Here is a 24327-nt window from a genome sequence, read left to right as displayed (position 1 = left end):
CCTGCCACCTTCTGCTAAAACGTACTTCCCAAGGTAGGATAGGATAATTATCCAGCGACTTCCGAGAACCGGTCGACGCCTTTGGAAAATGGTCTCCTTTGAGGGAGGTTTGTTGCTTCGTTACTGGTTTCACTTAGATTATAGAGTATACAGTATCTCTTCTACCAGCCGCTGAACTTTCACCGTTCAACCTCCATGCGGAAGCACATCCAGCGTCTCTATCTCCTAAGGGCGCCTTTGTTTATCCCTTATTTCCTGCTTACTTGCTTACTTTGACCTGCTTTAATTACCGCACTGTTTAAACACGACTCGTTCTCATCCGGTTGTACAAACATTTTTAGAAGTTAAAGACATCCGGTAACCAGAGACAGTGAGCATTGATTTTCTGATTTTCGCTCCTATACGCACACGATTGGATTAATGACTTGGCGAAGGAATGCAATTATGAACACACAAAACCTCCACCCTAATAGCACCACGCGATAGCGGTCTATTGTCCTGTCTAAGTGCACACGTGCTCATTAGCACACATCCATTAAGATACCACATTAGGTGAAAGACCACACGACATGTATATAAACGACCACTTGTTTTAAAGCCACGTAAGCGTGCTGGAGTATGGCGGGCTCGCATTATGCAGTCCGGTGATGTGAGGAATGAGCTGTTCGGGTTTCTCCTTCAAGGAAGTTTCCCATGCAATAAAAAAAAAAAAAAAAGAGCCTAGTCTAGCCTTGTCAGTAGTGAGTCTGGCTCGTCACCTGAGAAGAAACAAATATCTTGATTAAGTTAAAGCATTTGAACTATGCGGCGACTTTTATTTCGCATTCTGCATCAAATTTCGATCACTTTCGTCCCAGGCGTGGCGTCAAGTCTCACGTGAGCGTTGTGGGGTGTTTGAAATTTGCGCGCTAGGTCACGTGAATCTCACGTCATGGCCGCGGTGGCCAACCAGAATTTTTGCGATACGTCACCGGACGCCGACGGAACAATGCCGGGTTTTTAGCTGAGCAGTAGTATTAAACCAGCTGCTTTAAAACGAATGAGTAATCCTTTAATGTGAGAAGACCACAATTAGACGCAATGCACCCGAGGACATGGAATCAGAGATTCCAGAAACGCGAAAATAAAGATGGAGAAGCAAACGAGGAACTTGCAGAAGGAGCATACTCCGTTGCTTCGAAATCAAAGCATTCATTGACAGTCGATTTCCATTTGTTTTGAGCGCTCTGCAGTCGCTAGTATGCTCATCAGTGCACGCGAAAGAGAGAATCAGTGCGCTATGTACTTGCCCTATTGCACGACTGAGGCCTCCTTAGTAGTTTTGGTTGTGTTAAAAATTTATAGAAAGAAAAAGTAAAACGAGTCACCGCTCGGAAAATATTTTCACAAGGGCGGTACTCGGCTGCATTGTTCAAATAATCCGCTTCACTGCGGTCAGCAGCACTTGCTCGGCAGTGAAAACAGCGGTGCGTGCTACATAAACGTAAGTTGTTTACACAGCCGGCACGCCCTGCGCGTAAAGGCCCGAAAGTGGCGCTCCTGTCGATAGCTTCGGGAGTTCAAAACTGCCTGCGGGAGCAAAGGCGCGGTTTTTCCAATAAAAAAAAAAAAATGCAAACTGACTCTGCGGCAGAGGCAAGACAAAAGACGGGATAAAGCAGGGGGCCGTGTTGAGAGCTCACCTGTCGGCGGGCGGCTGAAGTTCGTAGGCGGCCGGCAGCAGGTTCTCGTTGAGCAGGTACCACTGGCCGAGTAGTGACACGTCGAGGCCCGCATCCTGCGCCGCCTGGTGAATCGGCTCGAAGACTGTGCGGTCAATGCGGTCGGGAAGGGCGAACGGCCGATACTTGTTGCCCACCAGACACTGCGTCACGACAAAAAGAATTACAGGAGATGACAATGCTGGCCTCCACGTTCTTCAACGGCTCCGCGCTCCAACCCCTTTGTTTCATGCAGTTCGCCGCCATGCTTGCCGCACGCGTGCGTACTGTAGAAACACTATATTACCATTCTGCTTCTCGCTAGCTGTCGCACGGACATCTGTGTCTCCAAAGAGACGATGCGACGTCTCGAAGCCGGCGTTTCGCGTATGTGAGGGCCATCTTCAATATATGATGTCGCCCAAGCTTAAAAGTAAAATAAAATAATTAACCCCATCCCTCCTCCCCATAAAATAATCAGTTAAGCCTTCATAACCCGCCGCAGCGGTGCAGCGGTTACGGCGCTCTATGGCTGTGCCCAAGCATGCGGGATCGAATCCCGGCAGCGGTGGCCTGTTTTCGTCGGAGGCGAAAAGCAAGGCGCCCGTGTGCTGTACGATGTCAGTTACGAAAACCCGGAAACCGAACTAATAGCTCTGCTAAAGAAAAAGGAATGGGAGGTGGCTGTATACAGCCTGGCAAGAGCAATTCCTCGACAGACGAGTTGCTGCCACAGCCAATGCAATTAGCAGCAGCGACAGACAATGCAGTGCTGGACTACAGTATCAATCGCTCCCCTAAACTGAAAAAAAAAAAGACATTTTCACAGCCACCATGGTACATCTGCATTTCTTACATTTTGTTATCAAATAAAGCATTCGAAAAATACATCCCATTTCACAGCTTGTTATTTATTACAGTTGTTGTAATGTAGAAATGTTGGGGTTTGAGACCCAATATTTTAATGATGGTTCGGGTGTTGACTTAAATTGTGGGCTCCTACGGATGGACTCGTTCTTATAGATCCCCACAGTTGTCTTGCACAGCAGTGGCCAAGCTTGTGCAGAGCGCAATAGAGGTGTGCTGAGGAGCAAAAGGAAGAAATAAAGCTGTTTTGAGACAACTGCCGGGTAATTAGGCACCAGATGTTTGTCTTTATTTTCTTGATTCTTTTCATTCCCATACAATTGTGATTATCTGATTGAACCCGTCTGTTGATGGTGCCACGCTCTCATACTTCTCTCGTCCGCCATCGTTAAATACTATAAAATCACGATGAATCAAACAGTCTCACCCAACTACTTTTTCTTCAGAAGCTTAGAGATACAATATGCACATATACAGATACAAACGCCTCCTTCTTTTAACCTCCATTCAAATTATTTACATGCTTTTCTCCAGAGCACAGCCCTCGATGGACTGTACGATCCTGAATATGCGTGTTAGTTGTAAACACTTTTAATGCGCTACATTTCACACCGAACACCGGAGGAAGCGTCCTCTGTTCAGTTAATTCCTGATTATAAAATGCTGGCCGTGTCATTAAATTTGAAGTTTAAAAAACCGCATTTGCCTGTGAGACAAAGGCAGTTGTAGCCACATGGAAGAAGACTGGTCTGTCGTCAATAAAACTCTTCATTAAATGACAGCACTGACTCGACGTTTCCGCTCGGTGATTCATACTAGTGAAATGGAAATATAGCATTAGCACTGGCTATTTTTCTTGCAAGCAAACAAAGGCAGAGCGCGGTAATGAGTGCGTCGCCAAAAAGGAAATAAGGTAACTTCGTCGTCTTTCTCATTTGCGTGTTTACCCAGCGCATTATCTAACTGCAGCGGCTACTGATGGCTGTGGGCGATGCGCGCAGATTTGACTGGCGATTTATCTGTAGGGTATAATGTGTTGCGTCACACACATGCGATGTCATCGCATTTTTTTATTGAGATCACCACAACATACCGTAAGCCTTAAAAGGCCTTCCTAAAAGAGCTACTCGTATCAGCGTGAGCATGGGCTGCGTAGTTCCATATGGGTCGCCCAGAATCGGGAGCATTGTACGGGCCACACCTGGAGTACTCTTTTAGCTCGCTGGGAAATCTTGTGGCGTACTATCGCGATAAAAAGCTTAAGGGACGCGAGAGCACGGAAATATACAAAATTTGCCTCAGTTAAATTAACCGAGCTTCTAAAAAAAACTACTGAGTCTCCTACCCCCGTGAAACGAACTGAGAGCCGTTGAGAGTCGCCTGTCTAGAGTACTTTTTCGTTCACCAATTTTAGTTAATTAATAGAGACTTTTCAGCCAACTTTTTAATCACTGGCTTGAAGAACGAAGTTTTGGAGCAAAAGTTATAGATTGAATTGAAAAACATTGCGGCTAGCCAGCCGAGATGTTTGCGTCAATGTAGGATGTTCGTAGCTTTAATCACAGGCTCTCAAATAAGACTACCGCGTGACTAGCTGTTGGTGCAAATCTTTCTTCTTGTGCACATACAATGCCCTTTTTGGGGAGAGTTTCAGAGAGAAGCGGATTTTACTATCTGAGACGTGTCTCGGCATGCTCAAGAGCCACCGCTGTCACGTGCGAGCAATCGTTTAAGCCCGCTAAGAAACAGTACTTTAAAGGAACGCAGACAACTACCATTTTGTTTGCCTGCTTTCTTCTTTGTTATCATACTTAAGCTATTACGATTATGCTAAGTCAGCCTGCCTCAACAACAGGAATCACATTGAGGGAAGAAGCAGTGATTATAAGTCCGTTCGATTCACTTGCACTACGTGAACTGGTTCATGAACTTCGCCATTCGTTGCAGCGACGCAACATGGCGCCCTCTGCATGACGCCGTTCGTTTCAAAAAGTGCAGACGTCATGCAGGCCGAGTTCGCGAAAAGTCCAGAAAAACTCTGCGCCCCCTCAAAGGTCACTGCCGAAATGATGCAGCTCCTGCAGCTGCCGCATGAAAGCAGGCGACAGCTTGCGCGACGATGCATGACGTGTTGTGATAAACAGTGAAGCGACCTCACTCGTCAACGAGAACGGTGCCCGTGTTCGCCAAAGAAATGACGACGCATGCTTCACACCCTATATATATATATATATATATATATATATATATATATATATATATATATATATATATATATATATATATATATATATATATATATATATATATATATATATTAATCAAGTAAGCACGTGCATGCGTTCTCAAGCATGTTGACTTCAACCGTGATCTGTAAAAGTTGTGTGCGCTTCATGCAAGCTGCCGCATGGTGCACATGCATCGACGCTGGTTCGTGTCAACACTTCATTGCGATGTGCTATTTTATAATTCGTCATCTTATTCAGCATGTTGGCATCGGTTCATGTGGGTGGAAATATTACAGCTAGCTGACCACAAGAATGCGGTCGGCTTTTATAACTACATGTGCACAGAATTCAAGAATGAATGAATCCTATCGGCTGTGCATATGTCGCTCAGATAAACGGTGCTAATCATCCCGAACATGAAGCTTTTCAAATAGCACGTCGCAATAAGATCGTGTTGTGCAAGAGCATATAAAGCACCTTAATTGCGACAGTGGGAGAAAGAAACGCACATGGTCATGACTGATTAGCATGCATCACATCGCATGCGTGTGTTTACTTCTTGTGGGTACGCGCAGCCGTTCCCTTGGCGAACTCGATCGTGTTCTCGTTGACAAGTGGAATAATTAACTCGGGTATTTTCGCCGTTTATCACAATGCACAAGCCAAACACATCGATGCTGGTTAATGGCAAAACTTCGTTGTCATGTGCTGTTTAGATATTCGTCAAGATAACCAGAACGTAGGCGTCGGCTGACACGAGTTGCACACAGCCGACCGCAGCTTGCTGGCGACGCCAAGGCTAGCAGATGTCCCGACCTGCACACTACCATTCGTTTAGAAGCAGCCGGTGCCGATGCTGCCCCTGAACTGCTGGAACTGGTGCAGCACGCTTGCTGCACCGTCGCAGAACTTTACGGAACTGGTGCAAAGAGTGCAGCTGAATCGAACGGACGCAGTTATTTCATCCCATAAAGTGAGCTAGACATCATTTTATGTCACAGCAATCCCTCGGCTGTTGCAATCGAAACAGGAGTGAGGAAAAAAATTAAATATAAATTATTTAGCGGTCGTAGGAGAAAACCGCGTGGTGATCGATGTAAGTACTGTCTTGCGTATCATTAAGAAGAAGAAGAAAAATGTAAACAAGTTTGGTGTCTATACTTTCAGTGAGAGGTTGCTTGGCGCGAACATTTCCGTTAGCTGCTTTTTGAGACAATCCACAATTTGTGCATCCCCAGTGTACCTGTACTAACCTATGGGGCTGAAACGTGGAGGCTAAAAAGAGGGTTCTACTTAAGTTGAGGACCACCCAGAGGGCTATGGAACGAGAAATGGTAGGAGTAACATTAAGAGATAGGAAGCGTGCAGAGTGGGTCAGAGAAATAACTCAAGTTACCGACATTCTAGCGGAAATTCAGAAGAAGAAATGGACATGGGCAGGACATGTAGTCGAAGAGAGGATAACTGATGGTCACTTAGGGTAACAAACTGGATTCCAAGGGAAGGAAAGCGTAGCAGGGGCGGCAAAAAGTTAGGTGGGCGGATGAGGTTAAAAAGTTCGCAGGGGTCAAGTGGATGGAGCTAGCACAGAACCGGGTTAACTGGAGAAATATGGGAGAGGCCTTCGCCCTGCAGTGGGTATAGTCAGGCTGTTGATGATGACGATGATTATGAATTTATTCTTGAAGCCAGAAATTAAAAAGCTTGCTAACTAATATTATCTAATTATTAATGTTTGGGGACCGGAAAAAAAATGCTGCAGACAAGCACACACGACTCTCAATAGCCTGAGTTGGTTCCACTTGATTAGGACACTATTTAAAATCTCAGTTGCAATAAGCTGGGATACATTGTATATAATATTCCGCTAATTTGAACATGAGTCAATTGCTGAAAACGTTTTAATAAGCGGGAAGAGCAAAGAGGAGTTCAAAGTGCAATCTAGCAACTGGTAATTTTAAGGGAGTTACCATTCCGGCTGATGCCCGTTTGCTTTGCGGATATGCAATCGTGTTGCTTTTGCGGCGCAGAGTTCTCCCTTGACGATGAGTCGTAAGTTTAAGAGTTTTGTCACATGCGTCTTTCTTTAGTAACGAAGGCCTTATGAGATTAACGGTATGGATTACTCAAATTGAAACGACATCACTAGTCGGTTTTCCTCAGCCCCGATGTAGGATAGGACATTGACGAAAAAAACAAACTGCATAATAATTTATTGCTGCCTGACAATTCCGTGGATGGTCAGTGCTCCGCCAAATGTCCTCTCATGTCTTCCAGCGCGCTGGCATTTGCGACAGAATGAAAATTATCCAAGCAAAAAGAATGAGTCGTCAACAAGGAGCGCCTCAGGGTCCTGGCAACAAAAATAAATAACAGAGTTAATATAGGCAAGAAAAACATAAGGGGAAATGGAGCGGGTTCATCATTTACGGATCCAGTACGCACTGAAATACCTACGCTTTCACTACATGTACAGATTCACTGCTATCCTGTCGGCTTTATCGCTAGCTGTAACTAACTGTAAAAAAAAAAAAAAAAAAAAAGAAAGTAAAGCGTGAAATATAACTGCACGAGTCGCCTTTTTCGACTCGGCAAGGCGGTCCTAAGAGACAAAAATAACAAGTATGTCGTTTTCCACAGAATGGCAGACGCGATATGTTGCCCTGTGGCGGTACAGTATAACCGGAAAGCTCGTGCTGAACTATGCGACTGTTCGCCAGCGTTTCCAGGAGAAGGACGGCGGTGGTGATAGTCGAGGACAATGATGTTTGATTCAGCCTTGGCCCTATTTTCCAGCGTGCGCTATGCTCGTACTCTGTCTTAGCGCGTCTCTTCTCGGCGACGTCAGCCCGTGGGCTGAGTGCGCTGGACGCGTCCTCAGAAAAACGCGCGTAGAAGGCGCGTCGCACGACTGGTCGCCAGTCGGAGTTCAGGGATCGATGGCGGGCCTCGGAGACAGAAATGGCCTTGCACAGAGTGCAGATCCTGGTCGCGCAAAGAGCGCCCAAAAAGGCAGTAAGACTTCTGCGTTTTGATCGAGCGGCTGTGATTTGCGTCTCCTTCGTAGACGTGGCGCGAAGAAAATAGCGCAGAAAATGCGCGCTCATAATGCGGGGTTCCCCTACACAGATCTATTTCAAGCCGGCGACATGCGGTGCAGCGCAGCGGAGCAGCTCACATCCAGCGATGCGTTCGTCTATAATGGGAGATGCGCAAAAAAAAGAAAAAAAGAAAGAAGACGGATCCTTGATGGCCTGCAAGCCCAGATTTACAGTGCCAAGGAACACGCATGAGCACCAGAAACGCCTAGACTCTAGAAATTAACCAGATCATAGCGTAGCCAAAGATATGCATAATGCCGGAATACAGCCTGGTAAACTTGCTTAAAGAATTGATTTGTGCGAAAATAACGTTTATCAGAGGTCCACAACGACACTACATCAGAAAGAACAACGAATACTTGTACATTTGTGTTAGCGAAGGGATCCCAAACCATCATTCGCCTAAAAAAAAAAGAGAGAAGAAATGACGAAGATGGGGAAAAAAAAGTCGAAAATAATACAGTCTGAAGCGCTGACCAATCGTTATGACATTGTTACGATTGTTTGATGACACAGGGCTGCTTTACACAGTAACAGCGCTAGCTTAGGCTAACACGAAACACCAGTATAAATGAGACTATAAACGTGGGGGTATTCAGTCCGCTTACGTGCACTAGTCGTTTTGTCTCGTCGTGGCACAAATGGTCATCAGTTCTCGACAGCGCCCTTAGCTCCGTCCATCAGTACTTTGAGACACGCCATTACAGTGCTGCTTGGTACAGTACACGGATGGATAAGTGGGTAGTTTTCTCAATCTGGGCACGTGCATTATTTTGAACGAGCAATCCTAAGAATGCGCTCAACTTGTGTCTAAAAATGTAAGACATAGGCATGACCATGTTTGGCTAAAAGCCAAAAACCAACGAGTGCAGCACGCAAGCCTTGATCCCACACTAGCAGTAATGGCGACGCGTGCACCCTCGCTGTTCCGTCTCAGCAACATGGATATATGCTCGCTCCTTATTCCGAGGAATACACATAAGCGAGCATCAGGGTCGTAGTTTTGCCAATCAGTGCCATGCATACGAGCTAGGAATGTGGAGAAAGTAGTCAGACAGAAGGGAAATCTGGGAAATTTGAATCGCAGGCAAATGGGGTGGATGTGTGACTTAAAACTGCGCGGAATCAGACGGAAGACGTGGGATCGGTACAGATGGGGTGAACTTTATTTTCATGTGTTTTTTTTTTTTTTTACAGTAAATAGCTCTTACAGGGAGCTAAATCGTGATGAGCTCCAATAATCCCTCCTCAAAGCCACGCGGGAGGGACTCAATTAGTGACGAAGATTGCGCAAACCGTGTGCAAGGAACTGTCACACGACCAACTTCTAGGGAGCGCGAGCACAAGCGCTGCCGATGCTCCGACGGCCGCTTCGTATATGCGATTCTGAGCTCCCCAGAGTATGCTAGGAAGAGGGAAGCGTAGCAGCTGTAGCCCACGTGGCTGCACCCGGACAGCATTCCGGACACCCGGAATGTGTGCTAACGGGTGGACAGACAGCAGGAACTCCGCCGCGGGGCAGCGTTTCATTGAATTCATTGTGTTAAACGGTAGTTTTTCAGCCATCGCAGCTTTTGTTTTTATCGTGTATTTTTTGAACGCGACTTAGATTTTAAAAGCTGCGAAAGATACGTTGGTCCGGTCTGTGCAGCCGGTTTTACGGCTAGATGCATAGAACGCACGTGACAGAGCTTGAAGTTATGCGGTGGAATATCTAAAGTTATTTAATGAACTTGCTATTTTAAGGCGAGAGCGTTAGTTTTCCATGCAAAAAAAAAAAAATCAAAGTCGGCGTCGACGGTATCAAGCATCGCAGCTTTGAAAAATTACGGCGATGCCTCTGGCAGGCTTTCAGTGTGAGAGCGTTAGCAACCCCATGTCGGCATAAATTGTCCGACGACGTCGGCATCCACCGTTCGGTGCCTCGCTGCCTCAAAAAAATCCCAAGCATGTCTCTGACTGGTGTTAGTTGGCAGGTGACATCGCGAAGCGCTTATAGGTCAGAAGTGCAATGGAGCACGCGCGCTCACTTCTTTTTAGTTCATGGAACACTTTGAACGGTACGTTGTATGACGTCCCGATATCAGTTGGTATGGTTGAGTTGAAACGAGCTGCCACCTCGGGTAGCTCCTTTTACATGGAAGGGTGAGTTGGGAATGGAGCAGACGCGACCCTTGGAGCCCCATTTCGGAGGATCACTGCATCGAAAAATCATGAGGGCGCTTCTGGGAGGCGACAAGTGACATGGCTGTGCACACATGCTCTGATCACAAGGTTACGATGATCTCATTGAGCTCGAAATCTTCACCGTAAAGAAATGTCGAAGGCTACTGAACATCCCATTTGACCTAGGTCACCTAAAAGGAAATTGACACAGCGCAATGAACGATCCACAAACGGGCACTGTAATGTCTCTGTGATTGATTTGCATAGGCGATGACAGAACCATGCAGCACTCTGCAGAAAAGCAACCCTCTCGTGTATACGGCGCGTGAATTTCACTGATCGTCCTTGAATATTTTCTTTTTACTTTAGGGAGCAATATGATATAGCGAGATTGAAACTCGTCAACATAAAAGCTGGACCTCGGTCCTTAACTGTCGTAATCGGCACTGCGGTCCGAAATATCGAATGTCAGGATGCATATTTTAAATCTTAGAGCAGGTAGTGATCGCTGATGCGGAGCACGAGAGTGGAATAACTAGAATAATAATGGAGTGGAGAGCATTTGACAACATCCTGAGTCAAAGGTCTAGAACAGCTATATACCACCGGCCCTAGCCTATATGGAGCAGAGATGTGGAGGCTAATACATGAGTTCCACCTTAATTGAGGAGAACAGAGTCAGCTATGAAAAGACAAATTATGTACATAAAGCAAAGGGACAGCAATGACAAAGCAATGACATATTCGGAACCAAGGAGAAATGAGATTAGGCAGGGGCATGTAATGCGAAGACAAGAAAACCGATAATTCTTTAGGGTAACAGATTGCATTCCAAGAGAAGACACACGTAGCAGGGGGCGGCGGAAGATTACGTGCGCGGATGAGATTAGGAAGTCTGTGGGCCTCAAGTAGATGCAGCTGACACAGAACGGGCTTAATTGGAGGGATATGGATGTAATGTCAGGAAGCACTGCGTCCAATTAGTGCTCGGCCATGCTAGCTGCCAGCAACCGCCTCTCACTTTAACGAAAGCTTTACGGACGAACGAACGGACACGATCGTGGCCGCGAGCATGAGCCATTAAACGCTATCGCCTTAAAACGCGGACGCCATGGCACGTCTCACGCACCTCTGCCAGTAGATTGCTTGACAGGGGTCACAGCATGCGACATTGCCCGGGTTTAGAAAACCAGTAGGCACTCGGCATGACGTCATCACAGACTACCCAGTTATGCGACATATTTTGCTTTTGGCAGATACGGACGTCCCAATGTGGTGCTAAAACTGATTAAAGCACTATATACTGGAGGCGTCCTTCTGTGCTTAACGCATGACCGTTGGCAGCACGTCAACGTTGCTCCTATATATAGGGTGTCTAAGCTAATTTTAGCCAAGAATTAAAAAATAAAACAGTTAAGGTAGGCCAGAGAAGCAACTTGTATACAGCTTCCAGCTACCTGGTGTACCACAGGCAAATTTTATTCTGCAATTAACTAATTAGAAATTATGATATTTTTCTAATTGAGTAGCTATTGCCTTCAGACAATAAATGAGATCTGACAAGTGGAGAACGGCTTCTGAAATCCCCTTTCTTTATTTCCGATAAAGAAAGCCTCACGTGTACATTTTTTCTTAGCTTTAAAGAAAACCTGCTAAGTATAAAAATGTCACGTGACTGGCGCAATCGCGCGCCACGATCAATGCCATGGACAAGATTGTGCGGCTATCAACCGGGGTTTCAGTGAACGAAATCAGCTGTGGCCGTGGCTAAACGCCCCCTTGCAGCGGCAGGCCTACATGTCTGTGATGGTTCCTTCGTCCGCTTCAGGCAGTCGGCACCCGTGATGGTGCAAGTTGCAGTGCAACCATTACCAAAGCATCGGCCTTCCGGTGGAACTGGGCTGCCGAATGCCATTTAAGGGAGCCCTGCATGGCGCGAAGCATTTGGAGCACACGACTCCGCAGCGAGTATTTGAGACATTGGTTGTTTCTTCGGAACGCGGAACTAACATTGACGATATGGTTGGGATTAAAAAAAGCGCGCCATTAACGCGCAAGTTTGATGCTCCAAAACACTATCATTCAATATATTCGAGCATATGGACGCAGTTGAGAAATTTAATTTAATTAAACAATTAAGAAAGTTACCGGCAATAAATGATGTTACCATCTCTACGCGGCTGTAACAACGCTGGTTTAATTTCCTTCCTGCGCAACATAAAAAAAAAGTATTGTTCCATCATTTTTTATTTATTTATTTATTCGGGATGCCTTGTTTACGAGAACCCTGGTAGCTCAGTCATTCTGACTTTTCTGAAGTAGTTCTTTTTTTTTTTTTTTAGATCATTTGAAGGCTACCTACTATTTAGTATTTGCTTCTGAGAAAGTTCTGGTAATGGTAATGCATATCGACAGTCGCTTTGCAGCTCGAGATGTCGAGCCCCTGCTGAAATAACAGAGGCTGTGCGCTATGTGCTTGCGACAGACAGGCAGTTATAAAAGGTCGCCCAGTCGGCGACAACGACAGTTCCAACGACGTCTTAGCTGCTCACGCTGACGCGTCACTTTTCCGCGTAAATCAAAATTCGCTGTCCTCGCTGAAAAATCGCGACTTATTCCTGACTTCTTACCTTCTTTTTGTTCTTTGAGCGCAAAATAGTGCTGCACGCGGCAGGGATTTAAATGCGTTACTGGCCTTGGCTTTTGAGATATTGGTACATAATAAGATAGTATACGAATAATTCTTCTTGAAACAAGAATGGAAAAGGATAGAGAGCTTTATGTACTTCTTCTTTCTCAAGAGTAAAGATTGGTTTGGTTTTTAGGGTATAACGTCCCAAAGTGACTCAGGCTATGAGATACGCCGTAGTGGATAGCTGCGAAAAATTCAACCACGTGGACTTTTTTAAAGTGCACTGACATCGCACAGCACCCGGGCGCCTTTCCTTTTGCCTACATCGAAAAGCGGCCGCCGCGATCGGTATCGATTCCGCATCCTTGGGCGCAGTAGTCGAGCGCCCTAATCGCTGAGCCACAGCGGCGGGTTCCATGAGCAAATGATATCCTCCTGAAATGTTACAATGTTTAAGTTCATTAGCACAAAATTCACAGACGATCAATGAGATTCATGCGGTATATACGCGAGGGCGTTGTTTTTTTGCACCAGTCTACGTGATTATGCAAAGAAATGACAAGGACATTATTGGTCGTTTTCTTAATCATTTATTGTGCAGTGGCAATTTCCTTTTAGGTGGTCTATAGGACACACGGGATATTCTGCAGCCGCCGACATTGCCTTCAGATGGAGGTTTCGAGCTCAAAAGAACCACCATGGCCTTGTGGTCAGAGAAGTGGACACTCTTATGCCGCCCTCCAGAGGAATGATCGGCGTTTTTCGAGGCGATGAAGCTTCAAATGGGGGTTAAAATAACCGGTGTTTGTCACCTACCACCCACCACCTGCAAGACTTATGCTTGCAGTTTTTCGAGGCTTGAAACGATCGACGCCCACGCCACTGATAGACAATTGTTTTTTTTTTTTCGCTCTCCCGTTAAAATGCACGAGCTTGTTCTGGATGGCCTGATCCCCGTTTCCGCCCTTCCCCTTTACGCACTCACGAAAGAAAGAGTAAAAATGGCCGCAACTAAGAGGAAAGGGTAAAGCGTAATGGTAATGAGAATGACAAGTGTAGCTTTTCTCATGCCGCCGTCTCTTCTGCTCCCTAAAAGCGAGTGAGACCGTGATGGTTGCTTGTCACTTAAACGCACAGTTCCCCGAAAATAATACAGAGCACACGGCCTACCAGAAACATTGATTTTTTTTTTTTTTTTTTTTTTTTTTTTTTTTGCGCAGCGTGCTCTACCAGCTGATACGCATACGCACTGGTTGTACTTGTGGGACATTGGAATGACCAATGCCACACTTTTCATGTTCGCCTCATTAGCAGCGCGGTCGAAGCAGCGCAGTTGTCTCGCACGTCCGAACTCCTTTTTACTCGTTTTGGCAGTTTTCATATCTGGACGCGTCTGCGTGATTGCATTGGTTTTTGTATTTTTTTTTTTTTTACCTTTGAGTATACATTTTCTGCGTTTCGTGAACAAACGCTTAGTTACGAGTCAGCGCTTGTGGTGCTGTCTTCCTTGTCCCTCTCTAGTGTCCGCTGTTAATTTTCCAACACATCTCCCTACCTATGTCTCTGCAGACAAGTCCATTTTCGCTTCGTCTATACAGTGCTTGTAGTGGCGATCAGTGCGACGAACAGTGTTTCGCAGAAGTGCAAGTATCCGCAGCGGTGGATACTTCGGCGTTCGGTGATGATCAGGTTCGGCGAACCTGATCATCGCAGGTTCACCGGTTCGCACACAGACGTGGCACCCTATTTCTACTGAGGTGAGATGCAAAAACTCAAGTGTGCGCATCACTGTTTAAATTAATCTGGAGGCCAACACAAGGCCGTGTGCCATAGCCCATGTGCCGCTTCGGTTCGTTCAAAACCACAATTTGTAAATTGTATGCAAAATACATGATTGTTTTCTGATGTAAACAAAGCGTAGTTCGGAAATGTAAGCGCCCGGACGTACTACCCTGCGTTATTGAAAATGCATTCCGCTTCCTCGTCTGAGCGTATTACCACTAAAATGTCCGCTAGCACATCCCCAAGAGAATGGAGTGCCATAACGGCAAGAAGCGTCCGCCGTGTGTCTGAAGCTTTCGCCTCCTGCCACTCGGCAGCGCCTGCCAACAACCCACAGAAGAGTCGCCCTATCACGGAGCGAGGGAATTCTCGCATTTCATTTCCAAGGGGAGACGTGTAAGGCTCTTACATAAAGGGACTTGAATATAACGAAACACTTAACTGCGCTCCTCCTGACTACTCAGAACGTAGTCTAAAAAGTGTACATTTTCGCATTTCTCCCACGTCAATCAAGCTGATAGCCCTCAGTTTTTCAGCACCCAGAATGCGAACGGAATTCCATCCTGCCTTACGCCTCGATTTACGTTTGACGCGACTGGTGCTTCATTAACGAACGTAACAATGGGCAGTATTATTTGTCACCTACGATAATGCACAACGCAGAACGCTTATTATTTTTCTATTCCGCTCAACATAAAAATCAACGTTTCCCTACGCCTTTAAAAGCCAAACAGAGAAAGAAAGTGAACTTGAAAGTACATTGAGAGAAACGAAATGCTTATCAAACGCATAAAAACAGAAAGTCCAGGGAAGTTAATGGGATAGGAAAAAAAAAATCAACAATAAGAGAAGCGGCCACGAAAGAGAGCCTTTTTTCTCCATTTTCTTAGCCATGTATTGCTTATACATGCCTGAAAATGACTAAAGACTCAACGACCTAAATTCTCAAAAAAGAGAAAATAAGGAACTGGAAAGGAAGTGCGAAAGGAAAGAAGAAGCAAAATAGAAACGAGCCAGCCGTATGAAATAAAATATCGGGATGGGCCCCGAAGGTGTAATGCAGGTAGCAGTAATCTGTTTCACGGATTTCCCGGGTCACGTTGTCTATCTGAAGCTAACAAGCTGGCATCCCACCGGAAACCTGCGATTTGGAAATCATCTTCGTGCGCGCCGCATGTATGGCGCCTTGCGCAGCGCCAGCCAAAACACAAGACGGGGCAGTGATTCTCGCCAATGATTCCTCGGAGCGCGGCCTCGCCGGACATCAGCGGGAAGAGCGCAGGACGATTGACCATCAGTTGCTACGTGTGCACGCCCGCGCCGGCCCAGTATATACGTGTCAGATGGCCGGGTCACGTCAAGCGCTCTCATCATTTCCTTGATGGTCGTGCGGTGCCGCCTGAGTCGTAGGTACGTACTTCACGTTGGCTATTTGCAGCAGACCGCGTAAAGGCCGTTTGAGACTCCTGAGATTGGGATGTGGATGGTCTTGTGCGCGTCTGTGTTCAAGCCCCGGTGAGACATGGCTATCTCCGCAGGACTTGGCTCGTCGCGAGCCGTATTACTTCTCCTATAGAGATACCAATCTGCCCCTCTAGACTCGTGTTCAGTATAGAATGCGTCGCTCCTTTCTTTCTTCAGGGGTGAAAGAAAGGGTTATAGAAGAAGGGCGGGGTTGCGCTTTTGAGCAACCCACGTACCGACGAAGACAGCTGCCGAAAGAAATGGCAAGTGCAAGAGAGCTAACAGGAGAGGACAGACCTACTTTGAATGCAACGTCTAAAATAAGAAAATGAACACACCCATGTGCGCACTCATTCGTGACGCACCGGCATAAGTTTCGAACGATGGTACCACAAATGTTGTTTTCTGCGCTCACATGCACATATTATTAGGGACAAAAAATTACATAGCAGAAAACTAGAAGGCAGCATGTAATAAAGCAGCCGGGCCACTGCACTTCTATCACATGCAAATCACGGTGCAGAACAATACCCAATGTTATTTTACTATTTTTGGCCTGCGCATTATATGTATAAAAACGAGTTTAACGTTCTTATTGTTTTTGGCCAGTGTGTGCGCACCTCATATAAAGAAATTACATGTAACAATCACATTAAATATCGGAAGATGAAAACGAAAACACGCACAAGTACAATATATTAGACAGAGCCTAGTCTAATATATTGTACTTGTGCGTTCTTTCAGCGGTGACGTAGAGGTAGACCATCCATCTCGCATGCAAAAGGACCGTGGTTCGAATCCAGGTGCTGCACGGTTCTCCATCGGATAAAAATATCCGTGGGTCGATGGCATTGCTTAAACAGGTTTGGGGTGCGACCTGATGCCGGTGAACAACTCTGGCAACTCACTCCTTCACCAGAACAGGAATTGGCCATCCTGGTGTAGTAATTGGCCGCTACCTCCCATTATTAGCCCTAACCCCGGCCCTCAGTCACCAGAGGCGGCGGCGCAACTGACCAGGGCGGCGGTCAGACCTGTGACGCAGCATGGGGTTCTAAGAATCTCTGTCTCCGCTGGACAGGGCCCCATTGGAAACTGACCCTGGCAAAGTTTAACGCTAGTGAAGCTAGTTTAGCCGTGCTGTTAGAACTAGTGGGTATGAAATGGGATATCATAGGGCTTATTGAGGTTAGGAGGCCGAATGAGGCATATACTGTACTGAAGGACGGGCATGTATACTGAGTTATCGAGGTTTATTAGTTCAGTTCAGTCGTTCAGTCGTGTCCGACTCTTCGTGGCCCTATGGACCATATCACGCCACGCTTTCCGGCCTCTCACTATCTTCCTAACATCACATAACTTCATCTGCAGCGCCTCGAGGATGCCATCTAACCATCGCGTTCGCTGCCTACCTCTTCTCCGGTGACCCTCAACTTTTCCCAACATCAAAGCTTTCTCCAGCGACTCTTCTCTTATCATCAGATGACCAAAGTAGCTGAGCTTTAACTTTAGAATTTGACCCTCCAATGAGCAGTCAGGGTTTATGGTCGACAATATCAACTGATTTGATCTTCTGGCCGTCCAAGGAACTCTCAGGAGTCTCCGCCAGCACCACAATTCAAACGCGTCAATTCCTCGGCGTACAGCCTTCTTCACAGTCCAACTCACATCCATACATAACAACTGGAAAGACCATAGCACGAGTTATACGGATCTTGGTTGGCAGTGTAATGTCTCTGCTCTTTACTAGGCGGTCAAGGCTAGCCATGGCTCTCTTTCCCAGAAGCAGGCGTCTCCTAATTTCATGGCTGCAGTCTCCTTCCGGGGTAATCTGTCACAGCTTCCACTTCTTGTCCCTTGATGCTCCAGGACTTGGTAGGGCAAGACGCCATGATATTTGTCTTTTTAATGTTCAGTTTAAGCCCAAACTTCTCACTCTCTTCCTGTACGCGCATCAGAAGTATCTTGAGTTCCACTTCACTTTCTGCCATTAAAGTGGTATCGTCCGCATATCTGAGGTTGTTGATACGTTTTCCAGCAATCTTCACTCCAGCTGAAGACTCGTCCAGACCGGCCTTCCTCATGATGCCCTCAGCATATAGGTTAAATAGGCAGGGCGACAGTATGCAGCCTTGTCTCACTTCTTTCTCAATCGGAAACCAATCAGTAAGAGCATGCCCAGTTATGACTGTGGCCTCTTGCCCTTCATACAGGTTCCTGAGGAGACAGATGAGGTGAATTGGAACTCCCATCTCTTGGAGAGCTTGCCACAATCTGCTGTGATCTACGCAGTCAAACGCTTTCGCATAATCAATAAAGCAGAAGTAGATGGGTTTCTGGAACTCTCTTGCTTTTTCCATGATCCAGCGAAGGTTGGCAATCTCCTTTCAGAGAGGCACAAACTTGGACTGTGTTTCCTTGTCAATAAGTATATAGCTGGTAATAAAGATGAGCTCTATAAAATTAATGAGAGGGTGGCAGGCCTTGTAATTAAGCTTAATAAACGGCATAAACTGAAGGTTGTACAGGCCTAGGCACCCACAAAAAGTCAGGATGATCAGGCAGTTTAAAGCTTGCACGAATATGTAGAATTGGCAATGCCGAAAGAAACGACACAGTATGCTGTACTAATGAGTGACTGACTTCAATGCCAAGGTAGGGAAAAAGCAGGCAGGAGACCAGGCAGTGGGTGACTATGGCATTGGTTCTAGGAATAGCAGGCAGGAGTTACTAGGTGAGCTTGCAGAGCGTAATAACTTACGAATCATGAACACTTTCTTCAGCAAATGGAAACGTCCTAACGGGTAGACTAAAAATAAAATTGACTTGGTAATGTGTTCTAACCCCGCAATTATGCAGTGTACAGAGGTAATCGGGAAAGTGTGATGCAGCAGATTGTAAGGTCTCGAATGAGTCTAAATCTGAAAAGGGAACGACACAGATTAGTCAGGAAGAAGTCCATCAACGAATTAGCGGTGAGGGGGAGGGCAGAAGAGCTAAGGATCTCGCTACAAAATAGATATTCAGCTCTAACCGAGGATGGCGACATTACCCTAGAAGCATTGAACAATAATTTCAGAGATATCATTACTCAGCGCTCTGTAGAAGTAGGTGGTAGGATAGTTAGGAAGGATACTGGTAAGCTGTGAAAAACTGCGCCGAACTTAACACACCACAAGAAAAAGGTGTGTTAAGTTCGGCGCCGTTTTTCACAGTACAAGTATGAACTACCTAGCCCAAGAAACGGTATTAATACTGGTAAGCTGTCTAAGGAGACGAAATATTTTATTTAGGAACGCCAAAATATAAAACCTTCCAATCTAACAGGCCAGACAGAATTGCTAGCTATATCAAAGCTAATCAATAAGCGCAAAGTGGGCGATATAAGGAAGTATAACATGGAGGAAATTGAGCATGCTGTAAAGAACGGGGGAAGCCTCAAAGCGGTAAAGAAGAAATTGGGCATATCCAAAAATCAGATGTATGCGATAAGGGACAAGGCGGGCAGTGTCATCACGAATATAGACAAGATAGTCAAAGCAGCCGAGGAGTTATATGCTAATCTGTACAGTAGCCAAAGAAGTCAGGACAATAATGAGATTGGCGGTAGGTAAAAGTAGTCAGACATTCCGCCAATGACGAAGAACGAAGCTAAGAAAGCATTAGAAACTATGAAAAGAGGGAAAGCAGCTGGAGAGGATCAGGTATAGATTTGTTGAAGGATGAGGGGGTTGGGGGGGGGGGGGGGATATCGTGCTCGAAAAACTGGCCACCCTGTATGCGCAGTGCCTGATGCCATCGACGGTACCAGAAACATGGAAGAACGCAAATATTATCTTAATTTATAAGAAAGGGAACGGTAAGGACTTGAACAATTACACAATTACACACCAATCAGCTGTCTGTTACGTATAAGGTATTTACCAAGGTAATCGCTAATAGAATCAGGACTACCTTAGACTGCAAGCAAGCAAAAGAGCAAGCAGGCTTTCGGTAAGGGTACTCTATCGATCATATCCATACCACCAACCTGGTAATAGAAAAATGCTCGGAATATAACCAGCCCTTATACATAGCATTCATTGATTACGAAAAAGCATTTTACTCAGTAGAAATCTCGGCGGTCATGCAGACATTGCGAAATCAGGGTGTAGACGAGCTGTACTTGAAGTGTAACGAAATATATATAATACAGTGGCTCCACAGCAACCATAGTTATCCCTAAAGAAAGTAACAAAATTCCTATAAAGAAAGGTGTTATAGGCAAGGAGGCACGATCTCCCCAGTACTATTCACAGCTTGCATAGAAGTATTCAGAGACTTGAAATGGGAGCAATTAGGGATAAGGGTAGATGGAGAATACCTGAGTAATCTGCGATTCGCTGATGACATTGCCTTGCTAAGGAACTCAGGAGATGAACTGCAAATAATGATTGATGATTTAGACAGGAAAAGTAGAAAGGGAGGCTTGGAAATCAATATGCAGAAGACTAAGGTAATGTTCAACAGCCTCGGGAAGGAACAGCAATTTACGTTAGGTAGCGAAGCACTGGGAGTAGTAGGCGAATATGTCTACTTAGGACAGGTAATGACCGCAGATCCGGACCATGAAAAGGAAATAACAAGAATAAGATTGGGATGGAGCGCATTTGGCAAGCACTCGCAGGTTATGACTAGCAGCTTACCAGTATCGCTCAAGAGGAAAGCATACAACAGTTGCATCTTAACTGTAGGTACCCATGGGGCTGAAACGTGGAGGCTAACCAAGAGGGTCCTACATAAGTTGAGGACAACGCAGAGGGCTATGGAAAGAAAAATGGTAGGGGTAACATAAAAGAGGAAGCGTGCAGAGTGGGTCAGAGAAATAACTCAAGTTACTGACATTCTAGTGGAAATTAAGAAGAAGAAATGGACATGGGCAGGACATGTAGTGCGAAGAGAGGATAACCGATGGTCGCCTAGGGTAACAAACTGGATTCCAAGGGAAAGAAAGCGTATAGCAGGGGGCGGAAGAAAGTTAGGTGGGTGGATGGGGTGAAGAAGTTCAGAGGGGTCAAGTGGATCCTGCTAGCACAGTACCGGGCTAATTGGAGGAATGTGGGAGAGGCCTTCGCCCTGCTGTGGGTATAGTCAGGCTGGTGATGATGATGATGCTAAAGGTCGCGTCTGTAGAAAGGGTTGTGCAAATAAGCGCAGCGTGACGGTTTGTACAAAAAATGAAAAGAAACAAAAAGAAGAGACACCGGCATTTCATTTTACCAATATCGAGACAATGGACCTCGTTTCATCGACGTAAACTTTGGTACAGCTGCTCTGTTAGTAGAGAGCAAAAGGGCTAGTAGTGAAAAAATAATTAGTAACACGTTATGTCTATCACACAGGAAAGGGCCCTCCAGGGATCTGCGTACAGTTTAAAAGCCCTTTCGGGGACGAAGTTTGCTGTTCTCGAAGCTTTACGTTTCCTTTAGACATATATGCCTGGAAGGATGCATCTCGATGGGAAGCAAAGGCTCTTTGTATTTTAGCGCGCTCACACACTGTCACTTGCGCAGCAGCCACTAAATAGGCGCGGCCGTTGAGACCTTTGTGAGGGACTTTGCCGGGTGACTCTAAATGCAAATTACTCAAGGAACATAAGGATCCCGCTGCGAACCTTTCAAAAGACCTGGCTAGTGGAGACAAAAGCAGCGACAGGGAAAAAGAGCTCACGACAACACGACTTTCCGAGCCTTATAACGCCGTCAGGTTCATTGTCGCACAGCAGTGGACTAGTCGGGCCCGAAATAGACAATTTGGGCTCGAAAAACAACAGTGTGACGAACAGGGGATTAGGCGCGGCAGTAAATGCGGGCACACGGGAAGGGCTACGCTTGCGAAACAATGGTGCACAGCACAGCCAGTCGCCTCGCTTGCGTTGCTCGAAATTTCTCCCTGTATTTGTTTTTCTTACTTTCGCTGAAGAGTCCTGCTTCATTTCCAGGTTCGGGCATTACCATTTTAGGAAAACGTAGCGCAAAGAAGACAAGGACAAAAAGAGAAGGAAACACACACGAGCGCTTACTCACAACTGATTTTTTATTCGAAAAGCAAACAGAATATATAGGATACAAGATATTATCAAATACATCTAATAAAGTGGTGAGATTGACAAGAAATTGACAAAAATGTGGAGAAAGGCAAGTCTGCAAAGATACACACGTGAAAAAACTACTTGACCACTGATTCTAGGTATGTAATCTCTACTTTTGTTAAGTTAATAGAAGCTTACCACCTAATCCCTCCGTTACGAGACAGCGAGAGAGAAAGCGGCCAACGTATAAAAACGAGAGGCCGGGAAATGGGACAGCAAAGGTGTTTTGGAAACGGCCTTCGATGTAAGCAGCTTTGAAAGGGAGAGTGGCGCCTGCAGAAATTCAGCCCCACCAATTTGCCTGAGAAGCCCCTGTATACCGTCAAAGCTATCTCCTTCGATATTATCTCATTTTCATCCTTCGAGGCTCGCCAGCCCCTGCATTTTTGTTATAAAAATGCGGGTTAAAAACTGAATTTGGTGACCGTAATACTACGGAGAAAGTAGTTATTGTTCACTGAGCACGTACTTCGTTTGCTATGGCATCAGCATGCCCTATTGCGCGCAGAGATGCGTAAGATATATGCACATAAAAGTGTGAATTTTTTGCGCCTAGTTAACATACCAAAAGCAGTTCATTACACCTGTCTATCTGCATGCGACTCTTTGTTACTCTTTCTTACGATTCTCTGGAAACACAAGCTACAGTTTCCCAGCAAATTTGGATGTCTAGCTAAAAATTACATCATATGACACCGTCATGCTTTTTCTCTGTTTCGCTGTCATTTTTTGGATAACAAAAAAAGAGGCAGAGAAGGTAATGTGAAACGAGATTAGGGGGTTTCAGAATAGGGGAATAGGGGTTTCAGAATAGCGGGGCGACAATGCGCACGCGCGGAATGCTGAGATGAATAGGCGATGGGTGCGGTAACCACTCTGGCCATGCGCACTGTCACCGTGCTACTGCAGTAGCGTTGGCTATTAGTCGCTTGTGTGTGGGTGTCTTGAGAGTTCGGCCGCTGAGTAGCACTGGAAGCATCGCTCTTGCCCTTCGGAATGACCAAGTGGTTACATCGGGAGTAAGTTGTGTTTTCGGGTGTGTGCACATATGGCGAGCGAGTGCCCTTCTCATTCTTCTTCTGCACGTCCTCGTGGAATGGGTTCCTGTTCAATAAGGCATAGACAGCAGCAAACCAGCTATTGTCCTCACTTGCAGCACGTTCCCGAGGAGACCTCTTCCTTGATTGGAAGATCACTATCCGCGGGGAGAGCGAGCCGTGCGCTAAAAATACAAAAGGCAGAATAAAGACTTACGCCCCTCCCGCCAACGACTTCCCGCCCCCTGCACTCCTCAGCCGCTGCAACTTTACTTACAGACTTGCCAAACATGCTGCATAATAATCGAAAGCGCTTCTGGCAAACTATTTCTCCCTCTACATCTAGCACAATCGCATGAACTGATCATTCCGGGCTTCCATACTCCGCCTCAAATGTTCAAGATAAGTAGGCTTCTGGCAAACTATTTCTCCCTCTACATCTAGCACAATCGCATGAACTGATCATTCCGGGCTTCCATACTCCGCCTCAAATGTTCAAGATAAGTAGTTTTGCTCTGTATTCACTCAAGAATCTCTTGATAACTTTCCTGAACTCTCTTGTTTTAACAACTTTTCTATGGAAAACATCATTTTTGCGCCAAATGGAATAGTGAAAATTATAGAATCATTGCCCGATTCATCAACTGCCGGTGTTGATGACATCAACCAGAAAATCTTGAAAAATACTAAAATTATGTGAGGTGACGTACTATCTCTCATTTTCCACCAGTCTTTTTCTTCGTCCTCGCTACCACGTGACTGGCGGATTGGAAAGGCCATTCCAGTCTATAAAAAAGTTAACCAATCATCGCTACTTAACTACAGGCCAATCTCCCTAAAAAGCGTTTGCTGTAAGATTATGCAACATGTAATATATTCCCATACTGCCATGTTTCTAACATCGCTTAACTTTTTTCATCCTAACCAACATGGCTTCCGCAAGGGTCATTCCTGCGACACACAACTAGTTCTTTTCCTTAACGACATACATGCATGCCTTCATTTAAACATTCCTACGGATGCCGTATTCATTGACTTTGAAAAAGCATTTGATAAAGTTCCTCATGCACGCCTCATTCTTAAAATTTCACGCCTAAACCTTTATCCTTGGTTGTGGAATGGATTAGTGCTTTTTTGTTGGACCGCTATCAATTTGGTCACGCTAATTCTCATTCGTCATGTCTTTCCACGGTTTTATCTGGTGTTCTCCAAGGCACTGT

The 24327-nt window shown here is 45.7% G+C and overlaps 1 protein-coding gene across 1 annotated transcript in view; it reads right to left on the bottom strand.

Annotated features, from left to right (window-relative positions):
• Positions 1-24327, bottom strand: part of LOC146203500 (protein qui-1) — a 587371-nt gene that overhangs the window by 137555 nt on the left and 425489 nt on the right. The window contains exon 6 of the mRNA XM_084588801.1: positions 1683-1864. Within this exon, the coding sequence (XP_084444927.1) occupies positions 1683-1864 (182 nt within the window). The remainder of the gene's footprint in view (positions 1-1682; positions 1865-24327) is intronic.

This window comes from Amblyomma maculatum, chromosome 1 (assembly GCF_055883805.1).
Source record: "Amblyomma maculatum isolate TAMU_Amacu chromosome 1, ASM5588380v1, whole genome shotgun sequence".
NCBI classification, from domain to species: Eukaryota; Metazoa; Arthropoda; class Arachnida; order Ixodida; family Ixodidae; genus Amblyomma; species Amblyomma maculatum.
The sequence above is the reverse complement of the archived record's forward strand: the minus strand, read 5'-3'. Positions and strand labels throughout refer to the sequence as shown.